The sequence below is a fragment of the Anomaloglossus baeobatrachus genome, chromosome 8 (genome assembly GCF_048569485.1).
Source record: "Anomaloglossus baeobatrachus isolate aAnoBae1 chromosome 8, aAnoBae1.hap1, whole genome shotgun sequence".
NCBI classification, from domain to species: domain Eukaryota; kingdom Metazoa; phylum Chordata; class Amphibia; order Anura; family Aromobatidae; genus Anomaloglossus; species Anomaloglossus baeobatrachus.
In genome coordinates, this window is record NC_134360.1 from 260,198,066 (window position 1) to 260,224,226 (window position 26,161).

Consider the following 26,161-nt stretch of genomic DNA (forward strand, 5'->3'; position numbering starts at 1 on the left):
GACTTATAGTGACAGAGCATATGACTATACAGATACTGCAATTGTGTGAGCTGTCATTTTGGATAAACATATAATATTTGAGCTTAATAGATGCATCTATTGTGGGTCTGGTGTATTAAGGTTGGTGTCTCCTTCACTAACTAGCAGCACTTGTTGTTGTGTTTTTCCTATTATGAGCAATGGTAAAAAAAACCATGTCAATAAATGAGTTTTATATACTCGAGTATAGACGTCTTTGTCCTATACCGGTATAATCTAAGGTGGTTGAGTTAACTCATATAATTTTGTGCACATATTGGAAGAAACCTCTGAGCTATAACTCCCAATAAATAAAATCCAGTTTATTTTTTTAGCATTTTAAGTAATGTGAATAAATGATAAATATTTTTGGTATAACGTCTGCTGTAAGAACCCAAAACTATAAAACGAGCATGCTAGGCCGCACCATGAATATAGACCATCAAAGATATCCACCTTTTTAGCTTAATGTGAACAGGTGCAAACTTAACATGAAACATAACATAAAGGAGACAGCTGCACTCTGTAGTGCTAAGACATGTGGAACAATGACTATGGGAATATAGACATGCTTTACTGCTATGAAATACATGCAAAAACTGAGATACTTGGGCTGCTTTCACACCAGTTTTTTTGGCCTCCGGCACGATCCGGCGAAAAAACCAATGCGATGAAAAAACAGATCAGTTGCATCAGTTTTTTTCCATCAGTTCCTTCAGTTTCTTGACCTATCTGGTGTGATTCTGAGCATGCTCCGTTTAAAATTACGGATCCGGCGGCCGGATCAGTGGTTTTTTGTAGTTTTTTTTTATTTGCCGGATCCGGCGTCCATAGGCTTCCATTATAAAACGCGCCAAATCCGGCGTGATTATTTATTTATTTTTTTGCCGGAAACAAACGTTCACCTTAACGTTTCATCCGGCCGCCGGACAAGTACATTTTGCCATATCCGGCAAAACAGGATGAAACACAAGGCCATCCGGCACAATCCGGTGCTAATGAAAGTCTATGGGGGGAAAAAACGGATCCAGCAGCAACAGACGCCGGATCCATGTTTTTCATGTTTTTGCCAGATTGTACCTGATGGCAAAAAAATGATGTGTGAAAGCAGCCTTAACATGAAGCATTTTTGTGTGCCAAGTTTGCACCTGTTCACATGAGTAAGGTAAGCTGTGCCATCAGTCTGTTTCTTAGGCTACAGGATATTGCCTTCTGATTGAGCTCCTGCTATTCATCCTAAGGCGATTTTTAATTCTTAATTTGCCAGTTCTTGTCCACCCATAAATTGTAGGGGGGTTTTTTTGTTTTGTTTTTTAGCTCAGAGGCTTTAGTTTGGTAGGGACCCAGGAAAAGAGGTCTCCTTGCCATTGGCTGTGGGGCTCATATAAAACTGGCCATTTTTGTGTGCTAAGTATCTCAATTTGTGTATGTTTTTCATAGCATGTCTATATTCCCATATTCATTTTCACATATCTTAGCACTGCAAGTTTGCAACTGTCTCATATTATTATTTTTTTTAACCATGTTTCATATTCAGTTTGCACCTGTTCACATTAGAAAGGATGTGCCATCAGTCTTTATCTTAGCTCACAGGGTCATGCCTTCTGATTAAGCTCCTGCTCTTCATCCTCAGGCGACTTTTAATTCTCCTTTTGCAGGTTTCTCTCCACCCATAAATTGTAGGGTTTTTTTAATCCAAAGAGAGACATTAGTTTGGTAGGGACCTAACAAAGAGGACACCTGGCTGCTGGCTGTTGGGCTCACAGAATAGGGCCATTTTTGTTTGCTAAGTATCTCAATTTTTGCATGTTGTTGTTCATAGCAGTAATGCATGTCTATATTCCCATAGTCCTTGTTACACATGTCTTAGCACTACAGAGTGCAACCCCAGTTTAATGTCAGTCAAATACTAGCTCATTGTACATTACATATATTGCTCAACACACCCCTAAAATATCTTGAGGTCTGTTTATGCTCCAAGAAGGGATCTGTTCTCAACCTCTGATCCTTCATCTCTACAATAGCAAGATCTGTTTTTCCATTGCCAATCTTGTCTCTAAAGACCACAATGGTCGTGGTCTCTCAATGTTTAGACCTTGTGTACTCCAGTCTAGAACCTCACACGGGAAGCCGCACTTTCTCTAAAAGGTGCCAAACCTCCGCCTCTTTTGGGCTCCCCTCTGCTCATCTGACAGAACGCAGTGCATCAATGTAATATGGGCTGCCTCTTTGTGAACACCAGGATCCCTCTAACAAGCCCGTCATCCATGCCTACCCTTTAAGTGTCCCCTTGAATTTTCTCTTTTTTTAATCAAGTCACAACCACACAACGGTGCCTTGGGACATCTCTGCCCATCCACAGACCTACAAATCGAGATGGTGAATAAATTCTATATATCATGGATGTACATACTACACAAATGATGACTAGGCAGTCTGTTACTGAACTCAAGCCCTTAAATATACATTATGCAGCACAACCTAAGCTTTCTCTGTACTGGAAAGTGACGCTTCCCCATTCCTAGTAATCATTTGTCAACATCCTATTTGCAGGATCAGCTTTTTGCCGGTTTACATGGAAGCTCCGCTTCTTCCTTCTTACACCATGACTTTAATTTCACCTCTCTTGCGGTCTCGCAGCTTACACTTCAAAACTTCCCACACTGCCCAGCAATGGAAGAGCACCTCAATAAGATATTTGGGGGTAGAGTTGGCTTCCAATTATAAATCGATATACCAACATAATTATCCCCAGTTATTTAATGAACTGAACAATTACTTAAAGGGAACTTGTCACTAGATTTGGGGCCTATAAGCTGCGGCCACCACCAGTGAGCTCTTATATACAGTGTTCTGACATGCTGTATATAAGAGCCCAGACCAAGATACGTATATGTGCTGTGGAAACTCTCCACACCTTACCCATGATATCCCTCCAGGTGCGGGGCGTGTCTTGAGGTCCCGATCATGTCACTTTCTATATTGACGCTGCTCTAGGTAAATAGATGTCATTCGGGAGTGTCTACTCCTCCCCGGATGCAGCGTCAGAATGTCATGTGGTCGCCACGACCTCTAGTCACGCCCCCTCTTCTATCATCGCATGATTATTTGCAGCAGTGAGAGGACTTTACAAGGGGCGTCACTTCCTGGCACAACCACGCCCCCTGAGGAAGGGCCAGCAATGGCACGAAACACGTAGGGTGGTCCTGTTGCTTCTGGTGGACGTACGGCTTTCTGGAGTGATGATATGGGTAAGGTGTGGTGATTTTTCCACATCGCATATACGTATCTTGGTGTATTTTTCACCGCTTATTTACTGCAGTTTTTTGCAATATCTGTGTGTATGCATTTATGCTCTGAGGTGTCTCCTTGATCTTTATGTGCTGTGGTATACCATATACAATTATATATTTTCCTTTGCACCCATTCCTCCAGCTAAATCGTCCACTATTAATATACAGGACCATTTTTCCACTACCCTCCTCTCCCTCTTTGACCTTTTCCATTTCTCTTTACTATGTGTACCTTTTTTTATATAATATATATAATATATGCCATCGTTTGGGACTTGTTTTGTTATAATAAAATTACTATTTTGTACTTCACAATGGGTCTTTGTTTGGTCATTTTTTTTATTCCGTTAGATGCACATCAGTATTTACACATGTTCATTAGCTGCACATAATACTATTAGACTTCAACATGCTTTATTTATTGGGAACACCAATAGAAGATACTTCTGTTTTGGTATCATACTCCTTTCCTATTACATAAACTTTAATCCCAATATCCCCAATTGCTGTTTCAGATGTGGTAACAATGTGGGGCATCTACCTCCTCTATTTTGGTCCTGTGCAAATATTCAAGGCTTTTGAGAAACTTTTTAAGAATCTAATGTTCAAAGTCCTTGGCCTTTGAGTGCCACTTGATCGTAAATTGCATTTACTCACTGTTCCACCATTTCAGATGGTCGTAAACCCTAATAGCTCCTGCTACATGAGACTATAGCTGCTGGAGGCTTAGTCTTCCACTACTAAATTCACCGCTTTTCATTTGTCCTAACTCTTTCTAACGGACACTGTGATGCCCTCGACAAGCCAGGGGTCACAGGTAATGACATCACCACACCCTACACCCCGGTTAGGCACATCTAAGCTAAACCAGAAACCCTTGTTGCCCTTCCCAGGGGCTGATGTCCACACCAGGGGGTGGAGCCAGGCGGTTGGTCTCCACCCACCAAGGAGTTCACAGTCCTGGAGGAGGGAAAACACAGGCAGTCAGAGGGAGAGTGTAGCTCAGGCAGAGCTTGAGTGGTAGAGGAGCACGTGTGAGGAGCAAGTGTGAGGAGAAAAGTGACAGCAACAGAGCCTGAAGTGAGTTCGGGTGTGTGCCCAGGACAGAGACAGCAAGGTTAGCAGACAGCGGTGACCGTCTGCAGGAGTAGCCTATCGGAGGTGCCGTGAGGACCGTGGACGGGTGGTGACCCGGCGGTACCGGACCGGTACACAAGGAGAAGCCAGCACCATTGGCAGGGGCCTTTCGGATCCCGGCAAGGCTTGGAGTCGCCGTTAATTTGCCAAATCCGTCAGTGAAGGGGACCTCCGGGTCTCCAAACAACTAAGTCCCGATTTGAAGGCAACAGTCCAACCGTATGAGAGAGACACCGCCACCGCCAAGGCACCAGTTTCTCAGGGCCAGCGCCTGCGGGCAAAGAGGGTCTTCTCCGGCCCATATCCAAGTCGGGGAGCGGGTTACCGGTGGGAACCCATCGCAACCAACAGAAGTACTAGGTGCAGGGAAAGAGACAGTCACCGTTAACTACCGGGGAAAAGCAACAGCAGCCGTCCGTGGGAACAGTCTTTCCAGCCGTGTGTTTTACCGAGAACTGTGTCAACGTCTCAGGCTGAGTGAGTACCACCGTGCCGTGCGGCACAGCGCTGCCCCTGCGACCCTGCACCTCCCCAGGCCCCGCACCCGGCCTGCCATCCACCCCTACTCCATCACCGGGCCCTGGGACAACCAACCCCTTACCCACGGAGGGGAGAAATAACAACAAAGCTGCTTCCTGTCACCGCTCCCGGGATCCCCGTCCAGAGCAGCGGTGGTGTCCACACAATCACCACAACCGTGGGTGGCGTCACAGACAATAAATCCCCAAAACCAATCCCCTTTTTACTCACAGGCGAGGAGCGCCGCTCGAGTCCCCGGGATCCGGCCCATCGCTCGAGCCACCACCGAGCAGCAGCCGCAGCAGTGGCCGGACCCGAGCAGTGGGAGAGCACAGCGTCCCCTCCTCCGCCCGCGATAACTCTTTCCTAATATACTTCTTTTACTGCTCTGCTAATGTAAGCTCATCTCTGTGGCTCCTACGTTCTTCTGTTGTTGTGGTTCTGGCTCTGCTACTTCCGTTCTGGGGACCGGAATGGGATGAACTGAACAGAACACATAACTGGTGCAGGCGAGGTTACCTCTGCGTGAGTGTCAGATGAAAGCACCGTACTGCTGGCAATCGCTGTGATGTGCCAATCATTAGTACATGACACGGCTTGTCAGCTGGAGGCGCGGCATTTCAAGGCAATATTTTAGGCATAGGAGAGAACAATGATGTGAGCTCGATCATGTGACTGACTCAGAAGTCTTGAATAGCCTACAGCTGGCAAGCCCTGTGTTATATTTATGATCAGCACATCAGGGTTAAATCCTAATTTTAATAATTAATACATATAGGTAGATATTTGCTGACATAACAGAAGTATATCTGTGTAATTCTGGTACTGCATTGTATCATACAAGGGACAGGACTTCCTTGGATGGAGATTGACAGCCGCGTTATAAATATAAAAATTATATATATATATATATATATATATATATATAATCTCTCTATCTATATATATATATATCTATGTCATGTGACATTCAGGGGGAGAAGCTGACTCGTAGGGAGGTCATCCCTGCGAGAGGAAATGTGAGAGCTGCAGCGTAAAGACTAAAGTGGGCTTTACACGCTGCGACATCGCTAATGCGAACTCGTTGGGGTCACGGATTTGGTGACGCACATCCGGCCGCATTAGCGTTGGTGTGACACCTAAGCGATTTTTGCATCGTTGCAAAAACGTGCAAAATCGCTCATCGGTGACATGGGGGTCCATTCTCAAAAATCATTACTGTGGCAGTAACTAAGTTGTTCCCCGTTCCTGCGGCAGCATACATCGCTCCGTGTGACACCGCAGGAACGAGGAACTTCTCCTTACCTGCCTCCCAGCCACTATGCTGAAGGAAGGAGGTGGGCGGGATGTTCGCCCCGCTCATCTCCGCTTCTATTGGGCGGCGGTTCAGTGACACAGCTGTGACGTTTCTGTGACGCTGAACGAACCGCCCCCTTAGAAAGGAGGTGGTTTGCCGGTCACAGCGACGTCGCTAGGCAGGTATGTATGTGTGACGGGTCTGGGCGATGTTGTGCTGCACGGGCAGCGATTTGCCCATGTCGCACAACAGATTGGGGTGGGTATCCACACTAGCGATATCTGTACCGATATCTCAGCGTGTAAAGTAGCCTTAAGGCCTTACCCATCCAGGAACCAGAAAAAGATGACGGAACAAAACTTCTACAGATTTAGTAGAGAAATGGACTATTATTTACTACTAGATGGTGGCCTGATTCTAGCGCATCGGGTATTCTAGAATATGTATGTAGTTTTATTTTTGAAGATTTAAGAATAATACAATGAATATACAGGGTAAAATATATACAGGCCGCAGTCGGGTATCTAAGGGGCCTGCCCGCACCACTCCCTCAGCAACACCCACATCCAATCCGGAGGCAGCTGAGCAGAGGTGGGCGGCACATGCCGAGGAGGAAATAGGAAGCCGCCGCATCTCCCAGCCTGCAGGACCTGCGAGGGGAGGCAGAAAGTACTACAGAGTATGAAAAGAGAAGGAAGTGCAAGGCCCGCAGGCAGTGTATATAGAGGCTTTAGCTTGTGGGGTGTATATAAAGACTGCTGGGGTGTATATAGAGGTTTCTGTGTGCGGCGGTGTCTGTGTGCAACGAATCGGCAAAGTGTGGTTCAAATCCCGCACCAATTCGCGGCTGGACTGCGCATGTCGTTGATTGGTCAAGGGCGGCTGGCGCGACCAATCAGCGATGCAGGATTTCCATTACAGACAGACTTAGACAATTATATAGTAAATTACCTTCAAACAGATTATCACGTAAGCTGAAGAACAATACTATTGTTTTTCCTTTTCTGTAACTGATCAACATATAATGAACTGTAATTTCTGTCAATCATTTTATTCTATATAAAATACATTGACTTTAAAATAAAAAATAAATCGATCTTTCATGCGCCTCATCACGTTCTTACTTTAGAAATATACTTAAGACGTATATTTTTTTTTACACACCGCGCTTGTGAATTGAAGCACCGCACTTGAAACCAAGCTCTAGGCCGAGAGGAGAGTGAAGTCTGATTTGCGTGTCCAGACAGCTGTCACTCACCAAAAGATAGCCCCGTCCACACCAGTGATGTGCGCTGTTCAGCTCATCCGATTCTGGTCCCAGCTCGGAAGTAGCAGAGCCAGGACAATAGCAAAATGGTATCGGAGCCGCAGGTAAAGGAGCTTACAGAAGCAGAGCAGCTAGTAGAGGTATTGTACAACAATGTTAGGAAGAGTTAGAACTGATGAAAGGATTAATCAAATGAATTGTCAACCTGTATAATTTACAGTAAAAAAGAAAAATTCCTTGATGTTCAACAGCTGTACAAATGTGATTTAGCAATTAACCATTTTTGGCACAGGAAATTTTCCAGAACATCAAACATTCAGCCTGTAAAGCAGGGGTGGGGAACCTCCGGCCCACCATGACCTTTCCTGGGGCCCGTGGGCAGATTTCCGGGGCGGACGTGCTACAGCCACCGCCGCAGTATTACTGGTTGCCGGCCCTTTAAATCTGCACATGCGCTTGCGCACACCAATGAGCGCTCTCGGTGGCAGGTGCCAGTGTGCTCAGGATTTACTTTGTGGGCGGGTATCGCTCTGCGATTCTGTCCCACATCACCTTCACCGCCTCCAGCATTGTGCCGCCCACTCTCCAGCGCTTGTGTGCCGCCCACTCTCCAGCGCTTGTGTGCCGCCCGCTCCCCGCCCCTTCTTCGGTGCAGCATGCCCCCTCCACTCCTGTGAGCAGCTCCAAGTGCTGTGTGCAGCCTCCCCAGTCTCTTCCTAGTGATGTCTGTGCCCCCCTTAGTGAGGTCTGTGTGCCTCCCCCCCCTCAGTGAGGTCTGTGTGCCCCCCCCCCCTCAGTGAGGTCTGTGTGCCCCCCCCCCTCAGTGAGATCTGTGTCCCCCCTTAGTGATGCTTGTAGCCCCCTAGTGATGTCCATGCCCCCCTAGTGCTCTGTCGCCTTAGTGATGTCTGTGCCCCCAGTGCCATCTGTGCCCAACAGCAATGTTTATTCCTCCCAGTGAAATAGTAATGTCTGTTCCCCAGCCCCTCTTGTCATGTATATGCTCCCAGACCCTCCTGTCATGGATATGCCCCAGCATCTCCTGTGATGTGTATGCCCCAACCCATCCTGTGATATATACATCACATTGGAGATGCTAGGAGCATATACATCAAAAGAGGGGATGGGGCATATACATCACACTGGAAATGTTGGGGCCATACATATCACAGGAGAGGCTGGGGGCATATACATCACAGAAAGGGCTGGCCAATATACATCACAGGAGGGGCTGGGCGCATAGATCTCACAGGAGGGGCTGGGCGCATAGATCTCATAGGAGGGGCTGGGCGCATATACTTCACAGGAGGGGCTGGGCACATATACATCAAAGGAGAGGCTGAAGGCATATACATCACAGGAGGGGGCTGGGGGCATATACATGTCCCCAGCCCCTTGTGTGATGTATGTGCCTCCAGTGATGTAGGTGTCTCCTGTGATGTACAGTATATACAGCAGTCCCAGCGTCTCCTATGTGATGTATATACAGCAGTCCCAGCGTCTCTTATGTGATGTATATGCCAACAGCTCCTTAAGTCATGTATGTGTCTCCTGTGATTTATATACTCCAGTCCCTGTGTCTGTTGTGTGATGTGTATATAGTCTACCAATCTTATCACAAAGAGTTTTCTGCGCTCCAGACCGTGACAAACCTGGAAAAGAGAGAAGCAACATAAGTATTACCGAACATCACAGCAGCACAAAACAGAAGCAGCTCCGGCCACCACAATAGGGGTGAGTTAATTAACTGTTTGACCAAATATAGCCGGTTCATTTTCACATTGATAATTTTGGGCGGCCCCCGAAGGTTGGCAGAAATTTCCAAATGGCCCCCGGCAGTAACAAGGTTCCCCACCCCTGCTGTAAAGGTTCACAAAAGGTGTAAGTGTACCGCCCCCATGTCAGTAGCCGAGCTGCTCGGATCCGGATCCAGTAGCTTGAGGGGCGTCCAGATCCGGGGGTCACGCGGCCACTTGAATGAAGGGGGGTATTTACAGGGGGAATGGTATATTGAGAGTTCGTGACGCCACCTGTGGTGTGTGGTAAGGTGGAGTACCACCGATGCGGCTGGGAGTACCTGGTGGGGATGGAGTGGGCAGCCAGGTGTTTAACCCCTCCACGGGTAGGGGGGATGCCCCGAAACTCTGTGATGGTGACAGGGATGTGCCGTTAGGGAGGTAAGGGTCACTTGCATACTCACTCAGTCCAATAACGCTGATGACTCACCCACCCCAGGGCTATGGGACACCCGGTGTCGGGCCGGACTAGTCCGGGGGTAGTCAGTGGTGGCGGGGCCCGACTCCGTGGCCCTGGTGGGGTCAATATGGCTTCAGTGTTTGGGGTGATTAAAGTTTATAATATTCGTGATGCCACCTGTGGTTTGCGGCTATTAAGCCGCCGCTGCTGTATGAGGCCTGCAGGGCTGGTGGAATGGCAGCTTGGATGGTCCTGCTCCCCACAGGTGGAGCGCGGTGCCCAGGGGCAACTGTTGGTGCTTGTAAGTGTCGATGTAGTTGCGGTGTAGTGCAGGGCCGACAGGGAGGTGAAAGGACCGGACACAAACAGTCTCTTTACCTTTTCCTCTTTTACTGGGTAAAAGGTTAGTCCTGGGAGACCGTTACAGGTGGTAGAAGGCTCCGGCCGGCCTGGAAGTAACTGGGGTGCTCTTTTTGGCCAGCTGAGTATGAGGCCTACTCCCTGTTCTTCCTTTGCTCTCATAGGACCCTGCACTCTGAATTCTCTTCTGTGCCTCTCTGCCAATCCTGCTTTACTGGGCCAAGCTATTCCAGCTCCAGGCCCCAGTCCACAGGACAGCACACTCTGCGTCTTCACTCTCCAACTTCCCTAACAGACTGAACCCTAACTCCTCCCTCAGGTCAGGCTTGAGGAATGCTCCCTGGAACTCCAGGTTCAGAGCTCCCTCTGCTGGCCCGAGGGAGAAACTGCATTGGATGTTGGTACTTACTGGCCAATGATTTCCCCAATTACCTCCAGGCTCAACATTAACCCTTTTGAGGGGCAATGCTGTTGTGGCAACCTGATCCTGGGCGCCACACTGACAACTGTAGTAAACCAAAGTTCTGGACACCGCTTCAGCTGACGGGGAGCACGTTTGGGTCCCATTCCTGTTGGTGTTGCCTGTTGATCTGTGACCTTTTCTCGGGGCACCTTGTTTCTTTCTGATTTGGACCCTGTAGCCTAAAACTAGCTGGGTCCCGCTCCCCAGTATGGCTAACTGAGGGAGCTTGTGCTCAGGGTTCATGCTTGGGATTTCTTGGACTGTATTTGTGGAAAGTCCTATCCCTCTCGTTGCGCTAGTACCCTGATTTTGCAGCAGGTGGAGAGCGGATCTTGAAGGCTCCGTTCTCATCGGGCGAATTGTCAGGTAGCCTGAAGCTACTCCCTGACCTAGAATCCACGTACCCCATCGTGCCCTGGTCCCAGCCCGGTGATGGTACAAGGCTGCTGGATGTCCTCCTCAACAGTTCCGTGCCCCTTGTCACAATCCCCTGCTACCGGGGGTCCAGCTCCTACCAGGCCCAGACCACCGTCTGCTACCTAGTAGTTCCAAGTAGCCCAGCTCTTGACCTCCTCTCTACACTCTCCCTTTCTCAGACTCACTGACTGACTCCTGACACTCCTGAACTCCCCTTAACCAACCCCCCCCCCCCCCCAAGTGGGCAACCCTATTCCACTCAGGCCGTCCACTGGTGGGTATGGTGCAGAGTGTTCCTAGGGTTTTGATTAGCTGGTTTTGGCAACACCAATTGTTAGGGACACGCAACCAAGGAGGAGGTGGATGTGCAATCTGCCCTTCTGTGCAATAATACCCTGTGACGACCTGATAGGCCAGGGAATCACATAAGATGAGCTTAAAAAAAAAAACATTTTACAGATCTACTCGTGTGGGATACCATTTTGCTCTGCCTGTAAAGCAGACATGGGTCTGATGAAACGAGCTGTAATGGCCAATGGTTTCTGGAGCTGGATTTGGTTTCATTATCCATCTGGATAAAGAAACTTGAGATGTTACTTTTCCCAAAAGAAGAATAGAGACTGATTTCCTTGCTTCGTTGGTGTGATCTTTATTGATCTTTGATGCCCTGCTGTGAAGTCTCTTCTTTTTGTCGGAAATCTGCTGGTTTATGTTGAAGGAGTGCTTTTTAGGAAAAGGCGCTGGTCATGTCCACCCTAGCACATTCGTTACGGGTCAGTGAGGACCATGGCCTGTGTTTTGGTGACCCCTTTAGCCAATAGCTAGCATGAAGCAGACCATGAAAAATAAATGTTGTATGTCGCAAACTGAACTTGCTCAAACAGACGTATACAGAGCTGATTTTAGCAAGGACAAAGACTCCATCGGAGCACTGGTTCCACAACAATAAATCTGTCTGAACTGCCCTAAATCCCTGTAGAAGTGATCCTATTATTTCTATCAAGTTTAAGGCCCTTATCAAACCTTTCCTGCAAAGAGTCCAGAATATCGTAGACTGCAGTAGACAGCGAGGACACCTGGTTTCTGTTCCACCAACTAGAGGATGTTATTAGATGCATCCGGTAGCAGCACCTAAGGGTGTTAGTGACCAGCTCAGATAGTCCACAATTGGCTAAGAGGATACCATTGGCCTATATGCTGCTAACTAGAGTCAGTATGAGTGACGACAACAATGGCTGTCCCGAGACACTCAGTGTGAAAATCTTGGAAGCTTCCATTATCCCTTTGCTAATGATCATCAAAGTAGTGAACCAGGTTCTCTTGGGAAAAATGGGCAGATGCAATTACGAAGACCTGTTCCTATAGGATTTTCTCTTTTAAGTCCGTTGGGGTCATTGGTGGGAATATATAGGCAAGCTGGAAGATACACAGCGCTGCTTCCTTATCTGAAGGTAACACTCTTAATCCAGAGACTATTCCTCAGAGAGGAGCAGACTAATATTCCACTAGATTGCGGGAACCCCCTGATATGAGAAGCTGACACCTGCTGTAGGCTGATTGTGGCCTAATAATCATTTCCACTTTGCATAGAAGTAATGTGGATCGAGTGCCATTCTGGCGATAAACGTAGCATATTGCTGTCACATGGTCTGACGTGATCCTGGCAGCTCAACCACTGAATGGAAGAAGCAGAGCTCTTTGTACCATCCTCATTTCTCAGAAGTTAAATGATTGTAATGCCTCCATAGGAGACCAAATCCTCCTGGGTCACATAACCCATCATGTGGGCAGCCCATCCTGTTAGCAATGTGTTCAAACCACCATTTCAGAGTTTTGGGGGGTTTTAACCTCTGGAGTGGTGCTTTTAATTCAAGGTCCCTGCCCCTAGTAATATACTCACCCTATGACATCTTCACCCATTACCGATGTCACTCTACTCCTGAGGGTTAGTAGTGGGGGGTCTGATAGACTCCTCTCCATTACTAACCACTGTCCTTAATGCCAGCTGTCAAGTCACAGCTGACATCAACCCTAAAAGTATTACACTGAGTGCCATTACACCAGGGCAATAAAGAGGTGGGAAAAGCGCCAGAATTCTCGCATCTAATTAATGCGCCACTTTTAGGGTGACTGCATGGTCTTATTTTTAGGCAGGGACGACTATATAACCATGGATTTTCCCAGCCTGATTAAACCAACCACCAGCTGTATACTGCATGTGCGCTGCTTATCCAAAATAGCTTTTTTTTTTTGTTTTTTTTTTTTTATTTAAATTAAAAGTGTGGGATCCCCTCTACTTTTGAGCCAAGGTAAAGCTGACAGTTGAGGGTTGCAACCCGCAATTGTCTGCTGTAGCTGCACTGGTTATCAGGTAGGGCTGAAGCTCACATATTTATTTTTTTTTTTTTTTATTTACTCCCTATCCACATTTGTGTCACGATACTGTTTGCACTCTGCTGTCGCAGAGTTGTATCAGTCACCTGATTCCATGGTCGGCGTTTCCCAGTGGGAGGAGCCTATCCTTCCATGCCTTGTTCCCGGGAGGACGCCACATTATCAGGAAGTTCCCCTCCATCATCACAGCACCAGTTATAGTCCTGCTCTGCAGCGTGCTCTCCTGGTCCCTGTAAGTGCTCTAGATTCTGTCCGCTACCTCCCTGACGTCTGTTCTGCCTGACCTCCCTGTCTCCCATCCCCGCCATCTTGCCTTACCTTCCGTTCTTCCCTCCTGCTTCCTGTTTGTTGTCTTGTCCCTGTGCCCCCTACTTTGGCTTGTTCTCCCGGTTACCGACCTCTGGTTTGTCCTGGACCCTGACTCTGCCTCCTCGGATATACTGCGCTCCCTCTCGGTTCTGACCCGGCTAGCACGACTCCTCTTAGCAGCCACTTAGTTACCTGGGACGCCTTGTGCTCGGGCTCCCTCCAGTGGTTGTTCTTGTTACACACACTGTGTGCTGACTCACCCTCTCTGGCCGACCCACCAAACGCAAACTTCCGAGGGTGTGCCCATCCCTAGTTATAGGGCTCTATAAGATGACAATTCATTTGATTACTTATCTGTCTTATCATTTCAGGAACAGAAAATCTCTCCCTTTCCTCCTGCAGCTGAAGGTCAACAAGAAGAAGGTTTGCACAATATTATTGGGTTTACTATTTGCGCAAGACAAAGATTGTTCCGGTTTGTCTTGTGGGTTGTGGATATTGGGTTACATACAAAGTAAAAGTTGCATCTCTGATGATTTACTGCACAGATCTGTCACTGAAGGTGATCCCACACAATGGAGAGTAACCGGCTGCTGACGCTCGTCACAATCCTTGGTCTCATCTCTACAGGTAATTCTTTTATTTCACATCTTACTATATCTTTAAACTAAGATAAATCTTGTTTTTCTGCAAAAATTAGAGCTAGGGGCAGATATATTAATAATGTCCCACAGACTGCGGCGCTGAAAGGTGCTATAGATGGATATCATCTTATTCAGTATCTTCATTTTCCTATAGGCTCTGTGTCTGCGATTAGTTTGTGATCCTGAGTATTTTTGCTGCACAAACTGTCTCATCTTATATTTCCTGCAAAGTGAATGGGATTTCCACGAATCTCCTGTCGTCTGTGGCTTATTCTATATTCAGCGTAACCTGAGCTGCGGTGCGGGTGTTAAATCTGCAACTTGTCAATTTCTCTTGTGGATACAGAGTTTTATGTGCAGAGTTTTCCTATTCACTTGCATTATAATTTCATAGTTTTGTTAAGGTTGAAAGTAGACATAAAGGCCACTTTACACACAACGATATCGCTAGCGATCCCATTAGCGATGTGACGCGCCCAGATCGTTGTTACGATTTGCCGAGATCGCACATAGGTCGTTTATTAGCGGTCACACGTACACATCTCACAAACGACGCTACAGCGTTCAGCGATATATTGTTTGACCAAGGCGGTCGTGTAGATGTTCGTCGTTGGCAGGGTGTCAAACGTAGCAATATGTCTGCTGCGATCCAAACGACGAACAATGTTTTAAAACTGAACGACGTGTCAACGATCCAACGATCGTTCGGAGTCGCACGTAGGTGTCACATGCAACGACGTCGCTAACGATGACAGAAGTGCATCACGAAAACCGTGACCCAACAACATATCAGATAAATCGTAGCGTGTAAAGCGGCCTTAAGTCCATCAAGTTCAACCCATAGCCTAACATGCAGGAAATCCGCAAATAAAAAAACGCATATACATTTCCGGGGTTGTAATCTGCACCAGTGACGGACACAGATAGAAAAGGGCCCCTGTGGAAGAACAATATATGGGGCCCTTTGCAATCCAAGAGCTCATAAAAATGCAAAATTCCCCCTGCTTTGGAGTTAGAGGCCCCTTCACCTCTTGGGCCCTTGCAGCCGCACAGATTGCACCAATAGTATGTCTACTCATGAAAGGCAAATTGAATGACACATGAGAGAAAAAAATGCGTTTTTTTTTTTTAACGGATGTAAGAAACTGATGCATGAACACATCAATATGGCGTTCACAAATTCTACTCATGTAACATAATATGTTCTATTACAGTGCGAGCCATGTACGTGCCGGCAGATGACCACACCGCTGCAATAGCCTCCAATTCAGCAGGTAAATGGCCGCATATTTGTAATATTCTCAGCTTGTACGATTAGTGAGATTAGCGCAGCCAGAGATGAAATGTGCCTGTACGGTAAATCCGGCTCTACCGCTCAGTAGGTAGGTGCTATCGAGGTAAACACAGGACAAGAATAACCTCAGCACTCAAATGGACAAGATGAGATCTGAGAATTTTGAAAATTTTTAATTTGATAAATTGAAAGTGCACAACAGGTATAGCAAACCCGACATTTCGCTTCACAAGCCTTTCTCGAGGTTTTGCGTAGAAAGAAAGAGGAGACACGAGTCACAGGCAAACCGCCAAGCAAAATAATTTCAGAGGTGCCACATTTTTGCTGTACAGAAGGTTCAAGTGACGCCACGATCTCCATTGCCACCACTGCCTCACCACGACGTCCCCTCCCCAGGCTCTCACCAGCAGTGGCACGATTTCCCCAAAACTGTGTTCCATGATCCCTGGTTGAACCTTCTGTACTGCAAAAATGTGGCACCTCTGAAATGATTTATCTTGGCGGTTCGCCTGTGACTCGTGTCTCCTCTTCTTTCCACGCAAAACCTAGACAAAGGCTTGTAAAGCTGAAACGTCGGGTTTGCTATACCTTTTGTGCCCTTTTTTACAGTTTATCAAATTAAAAATGTTGAAAATTCTCAGATCTCCTCTTGTTCATTTGAGTGCTGAGGTTATTATTGTTCTAGAGATGAAACGTGGACAGATGAGACCAGAGCAGCTCCGGGTAAACTTACATCATTACTTCAACGAGTGGTTGAGGACAATTGTTTCTATCTTTTGTAAATGCATGTATTTTTAACTAAAATGTTGATAAAAAATGTTGTGCAGTTTTTTTGCCTTCTATAGCTTATGTTTTGCACTGGATTATTGCTGGCTGATGAATGACTTAAATAAGAATCCATCAGTGAGCTCACACGGCCGGTCTGTTCCTCCATTACTGAGAAGCTGGAGTTTATCGGATGTCCAAATCGCTATTAGTAGATATGAAGGCTTTTTATCTCGCCCAGTGTCGCCTCCTGCTGGACTGGCAGCTGAAATCACACACCGCATAGAGGCTGTCAGTCCAGCAGGAGGAGGCGCTGCTGGGTGGGGAATAGAGCTGGAGTGACGGAGGCCTCACATCTACAGTCTTGTTTGCAGATCAATTCACATGCTGATTTCTCAGTAATGGAGGAACGGACTGGCCGTGTAATGGAATTGCTGGACTTGTTTTTGAAAGAGCTACAAAAACATATAAATAGTTTTGGTTATAAAAACCTGTGTTAAGAATTTCTAGTGCGTTGTTGGCCATTTTTAAGATGCTTTTATATTTATACTAGAAGGTGGCCGCATTCTAACGCATCGGGTATTCTAGAATTTATTGTGTAGTTACTGTATGATTTTTGTTCTATATATATATATATATATAGATATAGATATAGATATATAGATAGATATAGATGTTGTTGTGTGTAGTTACTGTATGATTTTTGTTATATATATATATATATATATATATATATATATATATATATAATATGAGATGTTGTTGTGTGTAGTTGCCAAGTATTTGTGTAGTGCGCTGTAAGTAAATGTTCTGGGTGTTGTCTGGGTGGGGGGAGTGAGAGCGGTGTTGTTTGTGTGTTGCGTTGTTTGTAGAGCGCTGTGTGTCTGCAGCGTTGTGTGTGTGTGTGGTACTGTATGTGTTGCACAGTTTGTGTGAGTGTGTTTTGGGGGGAGGTGTGTGTGTGTGTGTGTGTTGGAGGAGTAGTCCTGGGGGGAGAGGAGGATAATAGGAGGAATAGTCCTGGGGGGAAAGGAGGATAATAGGAGGAGTAGTCCTGGAGGTGAGGAGTATAATAGGAGTAGTCCTGGGGGTGAGGAGTATAATAGGAGGAGTAGTCCTGGGGGTGAGGAGTATAATAGGAGGAGTAGTCCTGGGGGTGAGGAGTATAATAGGAGGAGTAGTCCTGGGGGTGAGGAGTATAATAGGAGGAGTAGTCCTGGGGGTGAGGAGTATAATAGGAGGAGTAGTCCTGGGGGTGAAGAGGATAATAGGAGGAGTAGTCCGGGGAAGAGAGGAGTGTAATAGGAGGAGTAGTCCGGGGGGGAGAGGAGTGTAATAGGAGGAGTAGTCCGGGGGGGGAGAGGAGTGTAATAGGAGGAGTAGTCCGGGGGGGAGAGGAGTGTAATAGGAGGAGTAGTCCGGGGGGGAGAGGAGTATAATAGGAGGAGTAGTCCGGGGGGGAGGGAATGTAATAGGAGGAGTAGTCCGGGGGGGAGAGGAGTGTAATAGGAGGAGTAGTCCTGGGGAGAGAGGAGTATAATAGGAAAAGTAGTCCTGGAGGTGAGGAGTATAATAGGAGGAGTAGTCCTGGGGGGAGAGGAGTATAATAGGAGGAGTAGTCCTGGGGATGAGGAGTGTAATAGGAGGAGTAGTCCTGGGGAGAGAGGAGTATAATAGGAGGAGTAGTCCTGGGGGGAGAGGAGGATAATAGGAGGAGTAGTCCTGGGGGGAGAGGAGTCTAATAGGAGGAGTATTCCTGGGGGAAGAGGAGTATAATAGGAGGAGTAGTCCTGGAGGTGAGGAGTATAATAGGAGGAGTAGTCCTGGGGGGAGAGGAGGATAATAGGAGGAGTAGTCCTGGGGGGAGAGGAGTATAATAGGAGTAGTAGTCCTGGGGGGAAAGGAGGATAATAGGAGGAGTAGTCCTGGGGGTGAGGAGTGTAATAGGAGGAGTAGTCCTGGGGGGGGAGAATAATAATAGGAGGAGTAGTCCTGGGGGAAGAGGAGGATAATAGGAGGAGTAGTCCTGGGGGGAGAGCAGGATAATAGGAGGAGTAGTCCTGGGGAGAAAGGAGGATAATAGGAGGAATAGTCCTGGGGGGAGAGGAGGATAATAGGAGTAGTCCTGGGGGGAGAGGAGGATAATAGGAGGAGTAGTCCTGGGGGGAGAAGAGGATAATAGGAGGAGTAGTCCTGGGGGGAGAGGAGTATAATAGGAGGAGTAATCCTGGGGGAGAGGAGGATAATAGGAGGAGTAGTCCTGGGGGTAGAGGAGTATAATAGGAGGAGGAGTAGTCCTGGAGTGAAAGGAGGATAATAGGAGGAGTAGTCCTGGAGAGAGAGGAGTATAATAGGAGAAGTAGTCCTGGGGAAGGGGAGTATAATAGGAGGAGTAGTCCTGGAGGAGAGGTGTCTGATAGGTGGAGTAGTCTTTGAGGGAGGTGTATAGGTGCCCAATGTGTGTGGGGGGTGTAGCCGAGCGGGGCAGATGTGGCCGAGTAGGGAGGCGTGGCCGAGTAGGGAGGCGTGGCCAAGCGTGTAGGGGTGTGGCTGAGCGTGTGGGGGCGTGGCCAAGGGGGGCAGAGTGTGAGGGCGTGGCCGAGGGGGGCAGAGTGTGGGGGGGCGTGGCCGAGGGGGCAGAGTGTGGGGGACGTGGCCGAGCGTGGGGGTGTGGCCGAGCGGGGCAGATTGTGGGGGGCGTGGCCGAGGAGGCAAAGTGTGGCGGGGCAGAGACCGAGCGGGGGCGTGGCCGAGCGTGGGGGCGTGGCCGAGGGGGCAACTATGCAAAGCAGTTTCCATAGTTACCTGATGTTTATCATTGTTATCAGCGTACGTGTGGCGGGAGTCGGGGTATGCTAGTAAGCATGGTACACATCAGGTAAGTATTCAAAGAGACAGTGCTGGGTCACTTGTTGGTCTCCTGCTGTGCAGCATGCATCAGCGTGTGACAGCGGGAGACCAACGATCTGAATGGGCAGGGAGCCAGCATACGCTGGTAACCATGCTACACAATATTACCCGATGTGTACCATGGTTACCAGTGTACCCCGTCCCCCGCACGCACTGGAGCCCACACCAGCGTACGCTGGCAACCCTAGCAATGTGAGGGTATGTGTCGGCTGGGTTTCCGGCGTACGCTGGTGTGGGCTCCCGGGGGTACAGTACTCACCTGGGAGTCGGGGCTCAGTGTCGGTTCGGGAAATGCGTGCGGGGGGCGGGGCCAGAGTAAGCGGCAATGCGTGAGGGGGGCGGGGCGTGGCCGAGTTGCCAATGCGTGCAGGGGGCCGGGGCGAGAGGCCAATCCGTGTGGGGGGTGGAGCCTGGGCGAGCGGCCAATCCGTGTGGGGGGGCGGAGCCGAGGCGAGTGGCCAATGAGACGCTTGTCACGGTAACGACAGAATTTTGGAGCAAGACAGACAGACAGAATAAGGCAATTATATAATTTTTTCTCATGCAAATTGAACCGGTATAAGGGATCTGTAATATTGGTATCTCATCACATTAGACTGTGACCACTTCCATTAACTTATGACCCGCACTGTACAGTCATGGCCAAAAGTTTTGAGAATGCTACAAATATTAATTTTTACAAAGTCTACTGCTTCAGTTTTTCTAATGGCAATTTGCATACACTCCAGAATGTCATAGAGTGATCAGCTTAACAGCAATTACTTGTAAAGTCAATATTGGCTAAGAAAATGAACTTTAACCCCCAAAACACATTTCAACATCATTGCATTCCAGCCTTAAAAGGAGCAGCTAACATTGTTTTAGTGATTGTTCCATTAACACAGGTGTGGGTGTTGATGAGGACAGGGCTGGAGATCAATCAGTCATGATTAAGTAAGAATGACACCACTGGACACTTTAAAAGGAGGCTGGTGCTTGGTATCATTGTTTCTCTTCAGTTAACCATGGTTATCTCTAAAGAAATATGTGCAGCCATCATTGCTCTGCACAAAAATGGCCTAACAGGGAAGAGTATCGCAGCTACAAAGATTGCACCTCAATCAACAATCTATCGCATCATCAAGAACTTCAAGGAGAGAGCTTCCATTATTGCCAAAAAGGCTCCAGGGCGCCCAAGAAGGACCAGCAAACGCCAGGACCGTATCTTAAAACTGTTTCAGCTGCGGGATGGGACTACCAGCAGTGGCGAGCTAGCGCAGTAATGGCAGCAGGCTGGTGTGAGTGCTTCTGCACGCACTGTGAGGCGGAGACGGCTGGAGCAAGGCCTGGTTTCAAGGAGGGCAGCAAAGAAGCCACTTCTCTCCAGAAAAAACATTAGGGACCGACTGATATTCTGCAAATGGTACAGGGAGTGGACTGCTGAGGACTGGGGTAAAGTCATTTTCTCAGATGAATCCCCTTTTCGATTGTTTGGGACATCTGGAAACAGCTTATTAGGAGAAGAGGAGGTGAGCGCTACCACCAGTCTTGTCTCATGCCAACTGTTAAGCATCCGGAAACCATTCATGTGTGGGGTTGCTTCTCAGCCAAGGGAATCGCACCACTCACAGTCTTGCCTAAAAACACCGCCATGAATAAAGAATGGTACCAGAATGTCCTCCAAGAGCAACTTCTCCCAACTGTCCAAGAGCAGTTTGGCACCCAACAATGCCTTTTCCAGCATGATGGAGCACCTTGCCATAAAGCAAAGGGGATCACTAAATGGCTCATGGAACAAAACAGAGAGATTTTGGGTCCATGGCCTGGAAACTCCCCAGATCTTAATCCCATTGAGAACTTGTGGGCAATCATCAAGAGACGGGTGGACAAACAAAAACCAACAAATTCTGGCAAAATGCAAGCATTGCTTATGCAAGAATGGACCGCGATTAGTCAGGATTTGCTCCAGAAGATGATTGAGAGCTGCCAGGGAGAATTGCAGAGGTCCTGAAGAAGGGTCAACACTGCAAATACTGACTTGCTGCATTAACTCATTCTAATGTCAATAGAACCTTCTGGTCTCATAATATGATTGCAATTATATTTCTGTATGTGATGTAAACATCAGACAAACACAATTAAAAACCAGAGGGAACAGATCATGTGAAAATAGCATTGTGGTGTCATTCTCAAAACTTTTGGCCATGACTGTATATTGGTATCTCATCACATTAGACTGTGGCCACTTCCATTGACTTATGGCCCGCACTGTATACTGGTCACTGGTACCAGAATCAGATCTTGGAGAGAGAACATGGACCTGTAATGGTGACTCCGTCTCAGAGAATTCTTCCCATTTTGTTGCAGTGACGGCTTCTTGTACAACAACCGCGAGAGATTTACCGGGATCTTCTGCAGAGTAAGATTTTTTCCTTTTATTCCATAGCCCCGCTATTTCTGGCGTTACACCGCCACTTTTATGCACAAGTAGTGACTGATATTGCAGCATAGCACAATCATGTATGGATAATATTGTATTTCTTTCTAATTATCTGATTATTTTGCAGGGTGTTGTGTCCAGCTGACTGTCTTACCAATGGGGGATCTGTTTGGGGATCTGATGTGTATACAGATGTAAGACGAAAGCAAAACGTATTATAAATTCATTCACTGTTATCAAACCGTATAAAAAGTCACCTGCTGTACCTATAATTTCTCTTAGGATTCCTCTATCTGCCGAGCTGCTATCCATGCGGGAAAAATACCCAATAATGGAGGACAGGTCTCCGTGCAGAAGTCACCAGGTCAGAGCAGTTACACTGGATCTACAAGAAATGGGGTCTCTACCAAGAACTATGGACCGTGGCCTGGATCTTTCCTATTTATCTCCACCAGTCCAGTGAGTCCGGAACCAACCACAGAAACAACACAAAGGCCTCCAGGTATTGTACAGAGATTTTACTGTTGTGATTAATCCCACAAACAACTCAACAGGGCAATTTTATTAAAGAAATGTGGCAAAAAAATGTGTATAATGTGCAATCCTAGATTAACTATTTTATAACAAATGAATTGATCCAAACATGCAAAATGTGCAATTGTGTAAATAACAGTGAATTTAGCACCAAACTGGGAATTCATCTTCAAAGTGTCTGTACTGAGAAATGTTCACGTGTATGTCTGCAGTAAATTATGGTGAATTCTGGAAATATATACCGTATTTTTCGGACTATAAGACGCACCGGATCATAAGACGCACCCTGGTTTTAGAGAAGGAAAATAAAATTTTAAGCAAAAAATTTGGTCATGACACGTTGTTATGGGGCAAGGATCTGCTGCTGACACTATTATGGGGGTATTGTCCCCAAATTCTCTGCTAAAGGAAACCCCAGCCTGGTAATGATCCTCCTGCCTTGTGTGTGTATATATATATCCCTCATCCTGGTATAGCCCATTTTGTTATATACTGCCATCCTGCTATATACGCCATCATCCTGCTATATACCCCCATCATCCTGCTATATGCCATCATCCTGTTCATATAATCCCATCATCCTGCTATATGGCCCCATGCTGCTCATATACCCCCATGATCCTGCTCATATATACCCCCATGATCCTGCTCATATACCCCCATGATCCTGCTCATATACCCCCATCCTACTATGTCCTGCATCCTGTGGCACATAAAAAAAAAAAATAAACGTTTACACTCACCTTTCCTCGCTCTACACAGCGTCGCTCTTCCTCCTGTCTGCCGGCAGCACTGTGTTGAGCCGGCCACGATCCCTGCAGCAACGCGATGTCCTCCTGTCTGCCGGCGTGACTGTGTGGACACGTGCGCACAGGGATGATGTCATCGCTGTGAGCACCGCTAGTTTCCATACAGCCGCGGCCAGCAGACAGGAGGAGATCGCGAAGCTGCAGGGGAACGGTGAGTACATTGATTCACTGCACCCCACGCTGATGATGATGCACGGGGAGCAGTGAATACAGCCGAGCATGATCACCCCAGGCTGTAGTTGCCAGGGGTGATCACGCAAGCTGGCTGTTTACTACGTCCCCGCCCATCACCCTGCCCACCTGTAGCGCCGGCTTCACCGCTGAGAGATGGGCGGGAGGATGGGCGTGCATATGTAATGAGCAGGTCCACGTGGTCACGGCAGGCGCTGCTGCAGCCTGCTCGTGCCGCTGATGACCCGCTCCACCACAGCACCCTCATTCCTCGCAGCCCTACATTCAAACCATTAGATGCACCCCCCATATTCCCCCAACATTTGGGGGAAAAAAGTGCGTCTTATGGTCCGAAAAATACGGTAATAAAATCTGCCAAATGTTTGGCATATAATATTTTGCTTACTAGAAATGAAGGGACCAGGCTTGGACTGGCCCACAGGAGGGCAGGAGAATCCTCTGGGGGGCCCCTCTGCAGTAGTATGTCACTTACCCCACAACCTAATCACTAGTTGGTACAATACACTTGTTTCACTATGTGCAGACAAAGAAAACCTCTCATCATTCATTTTACAAACTATCCAGTATATTATTATATAAAAGCATAGGTAAGTTTGTGAATGTAATATTGCTGTAGTTGATCAGTGGCCCCCAGAGCCAGTGTTACTGGTTGGACCCTGCTGCTCCAGTCTCTGACACTGGGGTGGGGGAATGTTTGAATATCTGTTACATCAGTGTGTAGAAGAGTTTCCCGTCCGGTGTGCCACAGTAGTCAGGGTTGCCACCGAAGCCCATCGTCATTGCCACAATACTCCGTTTTCAATTGAAGCATTCAGCACACTGGGCCGGAAGCCGGTCATTTGTTTATGTCAATCTATATCTTTTGAATTATAGATTAATATTGAATAAAGCAGGGTAGAGGCTGAATCCCAAACTATAGAAGGACCAACGGGCGTCAGAAAATCATGTGATCTGCTCATTCATGGGACTCTGCAGCCCTCCTGGGTTCTGTAACTTTCAAGCAGAAGTCAGTCCGAGTTAGGCTGCTTTCACACTAAGTCTTTTTAACATGCGTCCTGAACGTTTTTTTAACGCAGAAACTGATCCAGTGCAAATGCGTTTTCATTTCAATGCATTTGCAATGGACTCGCGTTAACATGCGTTCACCTGCGTTTGCGTGCGTTATAGTAAGGATCCAGCGACTTGCAGTTTTTTAACATCTTTCAAAAACGCTACTTGTAGCGTTTTTGAGCTGCGTCCAACTTCTGCAAATTGCTGGATCCTGACTAAACAGCACGCAAACGCAGGTGAACGCTGGCGTGCTGATAGGTGGGATCCTGCTTGCTCTACTGGGCATGCCCAGAAACCAGCCTGGTGTGATCAGTCTCTCTCTCTCCTATCTCTCTCCCCCTCCCTCTCCTCCACCTGAGAGCTGCGGACACTCGTAACCAAGGTAAAGATCGGGTAACCACTTATCTTAGTTACCCGATGTTTACGTTGGTTACGTGTGCAGGGAGCCCGGCTCCTAGCAGCTGCAGACGCTTGTAACCAAAGTAAATATCGGGTATCCAAGCAAGTATACCCGATGTTTACCTTGGTTACGAGCCTCGCACCTGTCAGATGCCGGCTCCCAGTCTGGCACGTTTAGTTCCCCTCACTCCCGATCACATGACTCCAATGCCCGCCCCTAAACATCCAGTGACAGGATCCTGCAAAGTAACACATGCGTTTACATGCGTTTTTTGCTGTAAAAGCAGGATCCGCTTTTGCAGCAAAAAAACCGTTCAGGACGCATGTTAAAAAGACGTAGTGTGAAAGCAGCCTTACAGGGAACTCTGCGCTGAGGATGTGACTGATACTTCTCATTTATCAAAAGCACCGGGAGGGAAAAGGCAGAAGTGGCTGATAATGGACAGGAGCTACATTGGGAGTTTGCAGTGCCGCTTTCAAAGGCAAGAAGAGATGTCGGATGCATGCGTTGGGACATTAGGGGTAAAATTAGATGTGTGACTGCCGGGTAAGGATTGCAGGATGCCTGTGTGCAATCAATAAAGCAGAGGTGATTGAGGGAACGTCATCGTCTTCCCAGGTCATGTCCTTGCGTCTTCTCTAGTGAATGAAGTTATTGCATTTCTACTGGACAGCTAAATCTGTCCCCACACCCCAGTATTTACAGCCGCAATGTCCCAATATGAAACCCTAATAAAATTCCTCCATTTTAGTGACAATTGCCAAGCTCCTCCAAGAAATTACCCCAATTATGATCGGCTAAATAAATTGAAACCCCAAATTTCCCTCCTAAAAGATTCACTTCTAAATTCCTATACCCCGAAGCCAAATGTTTTTGGTTTTTTTAACTTCGCTTTATTAACAATTTCAAACATGGTACAACTGACATTTGCCATATAAAGATAGCTCCGTATATAGATAGTAATATTTAAATATAACAATAAACAGTCATATAAGTCAATAATATCTTTAGCACTTAAGATAGAACAATGGTATTATCCATACTTCTTATCATTTGCATATATATAATTTTATATTGAGCATAAGAACAGCTCTATCAGCATGACCATATTTTGAAAACAAGATAGAAAGAGGAATAGAAAAAGGAAGATAGAAAGAAAGAACAACAGCCACATTGCATTATTATACCTCAATATACCATTGGACAGTGTTTCATATCCCAACATCTAACGGGAACCACCGTTATCCGCATAATCTCCCTCAAACCTCCGCAAGTGTGTCTGGAGAAGAATTCCACAAACCCCAGATTTTGTTAAATTTTCCCGGGCACCCCCTATTATAATATACCACCCGCTCATAGACTATGATTGCATTGACTAGTGTAACCCAGGACCGCACAGTTGGATTCGAATCTCCCATCCACCTCAGAGCTATTAATTTCCTAGCCAGAAACAATGCCTCTCTGAGGAATATTG

General features: G+C 47.1%; 1 protein-coding gene across 4 annotated transcripts in view; it reads left to right on the forward strand.

Moving 5' to 3' along the window:
- Positions 1-14,011: 14,011 nt before the first annotated feature.
- LOC142249555 (uncharacterized) overlaps positions 14,012-26,161 on the forward strand; it is a 102,446-nt gene continuing 90,296 nt past the window's right edge. For 2 of the 4 annotated variants that reach the window (XM_075321229.1, XM_075321226.1), the window contains exons 1-6: positions 14,012-14,093; positions 14,219-14,300; positions 15,529-15,588; positions 21,630-21,681; positions 21,830-21,896; positions 21,985-22,204. In XM_075321229.1, coding sequence (XP_075177344.1) covers positions 14,246-14,300; positions 15,529-15,588; positions 21,630-21,681; positions 21,830-21,896; positions 21,985-22,204 — 454 coding nt within the window. In that variant the 5' untranslated portion in view covers positions 14,012-14,093; positions 14,219-14,245. The remainder of the gene's footprint in view (positions 14,094-14,218; positions 14,301-15,528; positions 15,589-21,629; positions 21,682-21,829; positions 21,897-21,984; positions 22,205-26,161) is intronic. The other 2 variants (XM_075321225.1, XM_075321228.1) reach the window with 1 other exon arrangement.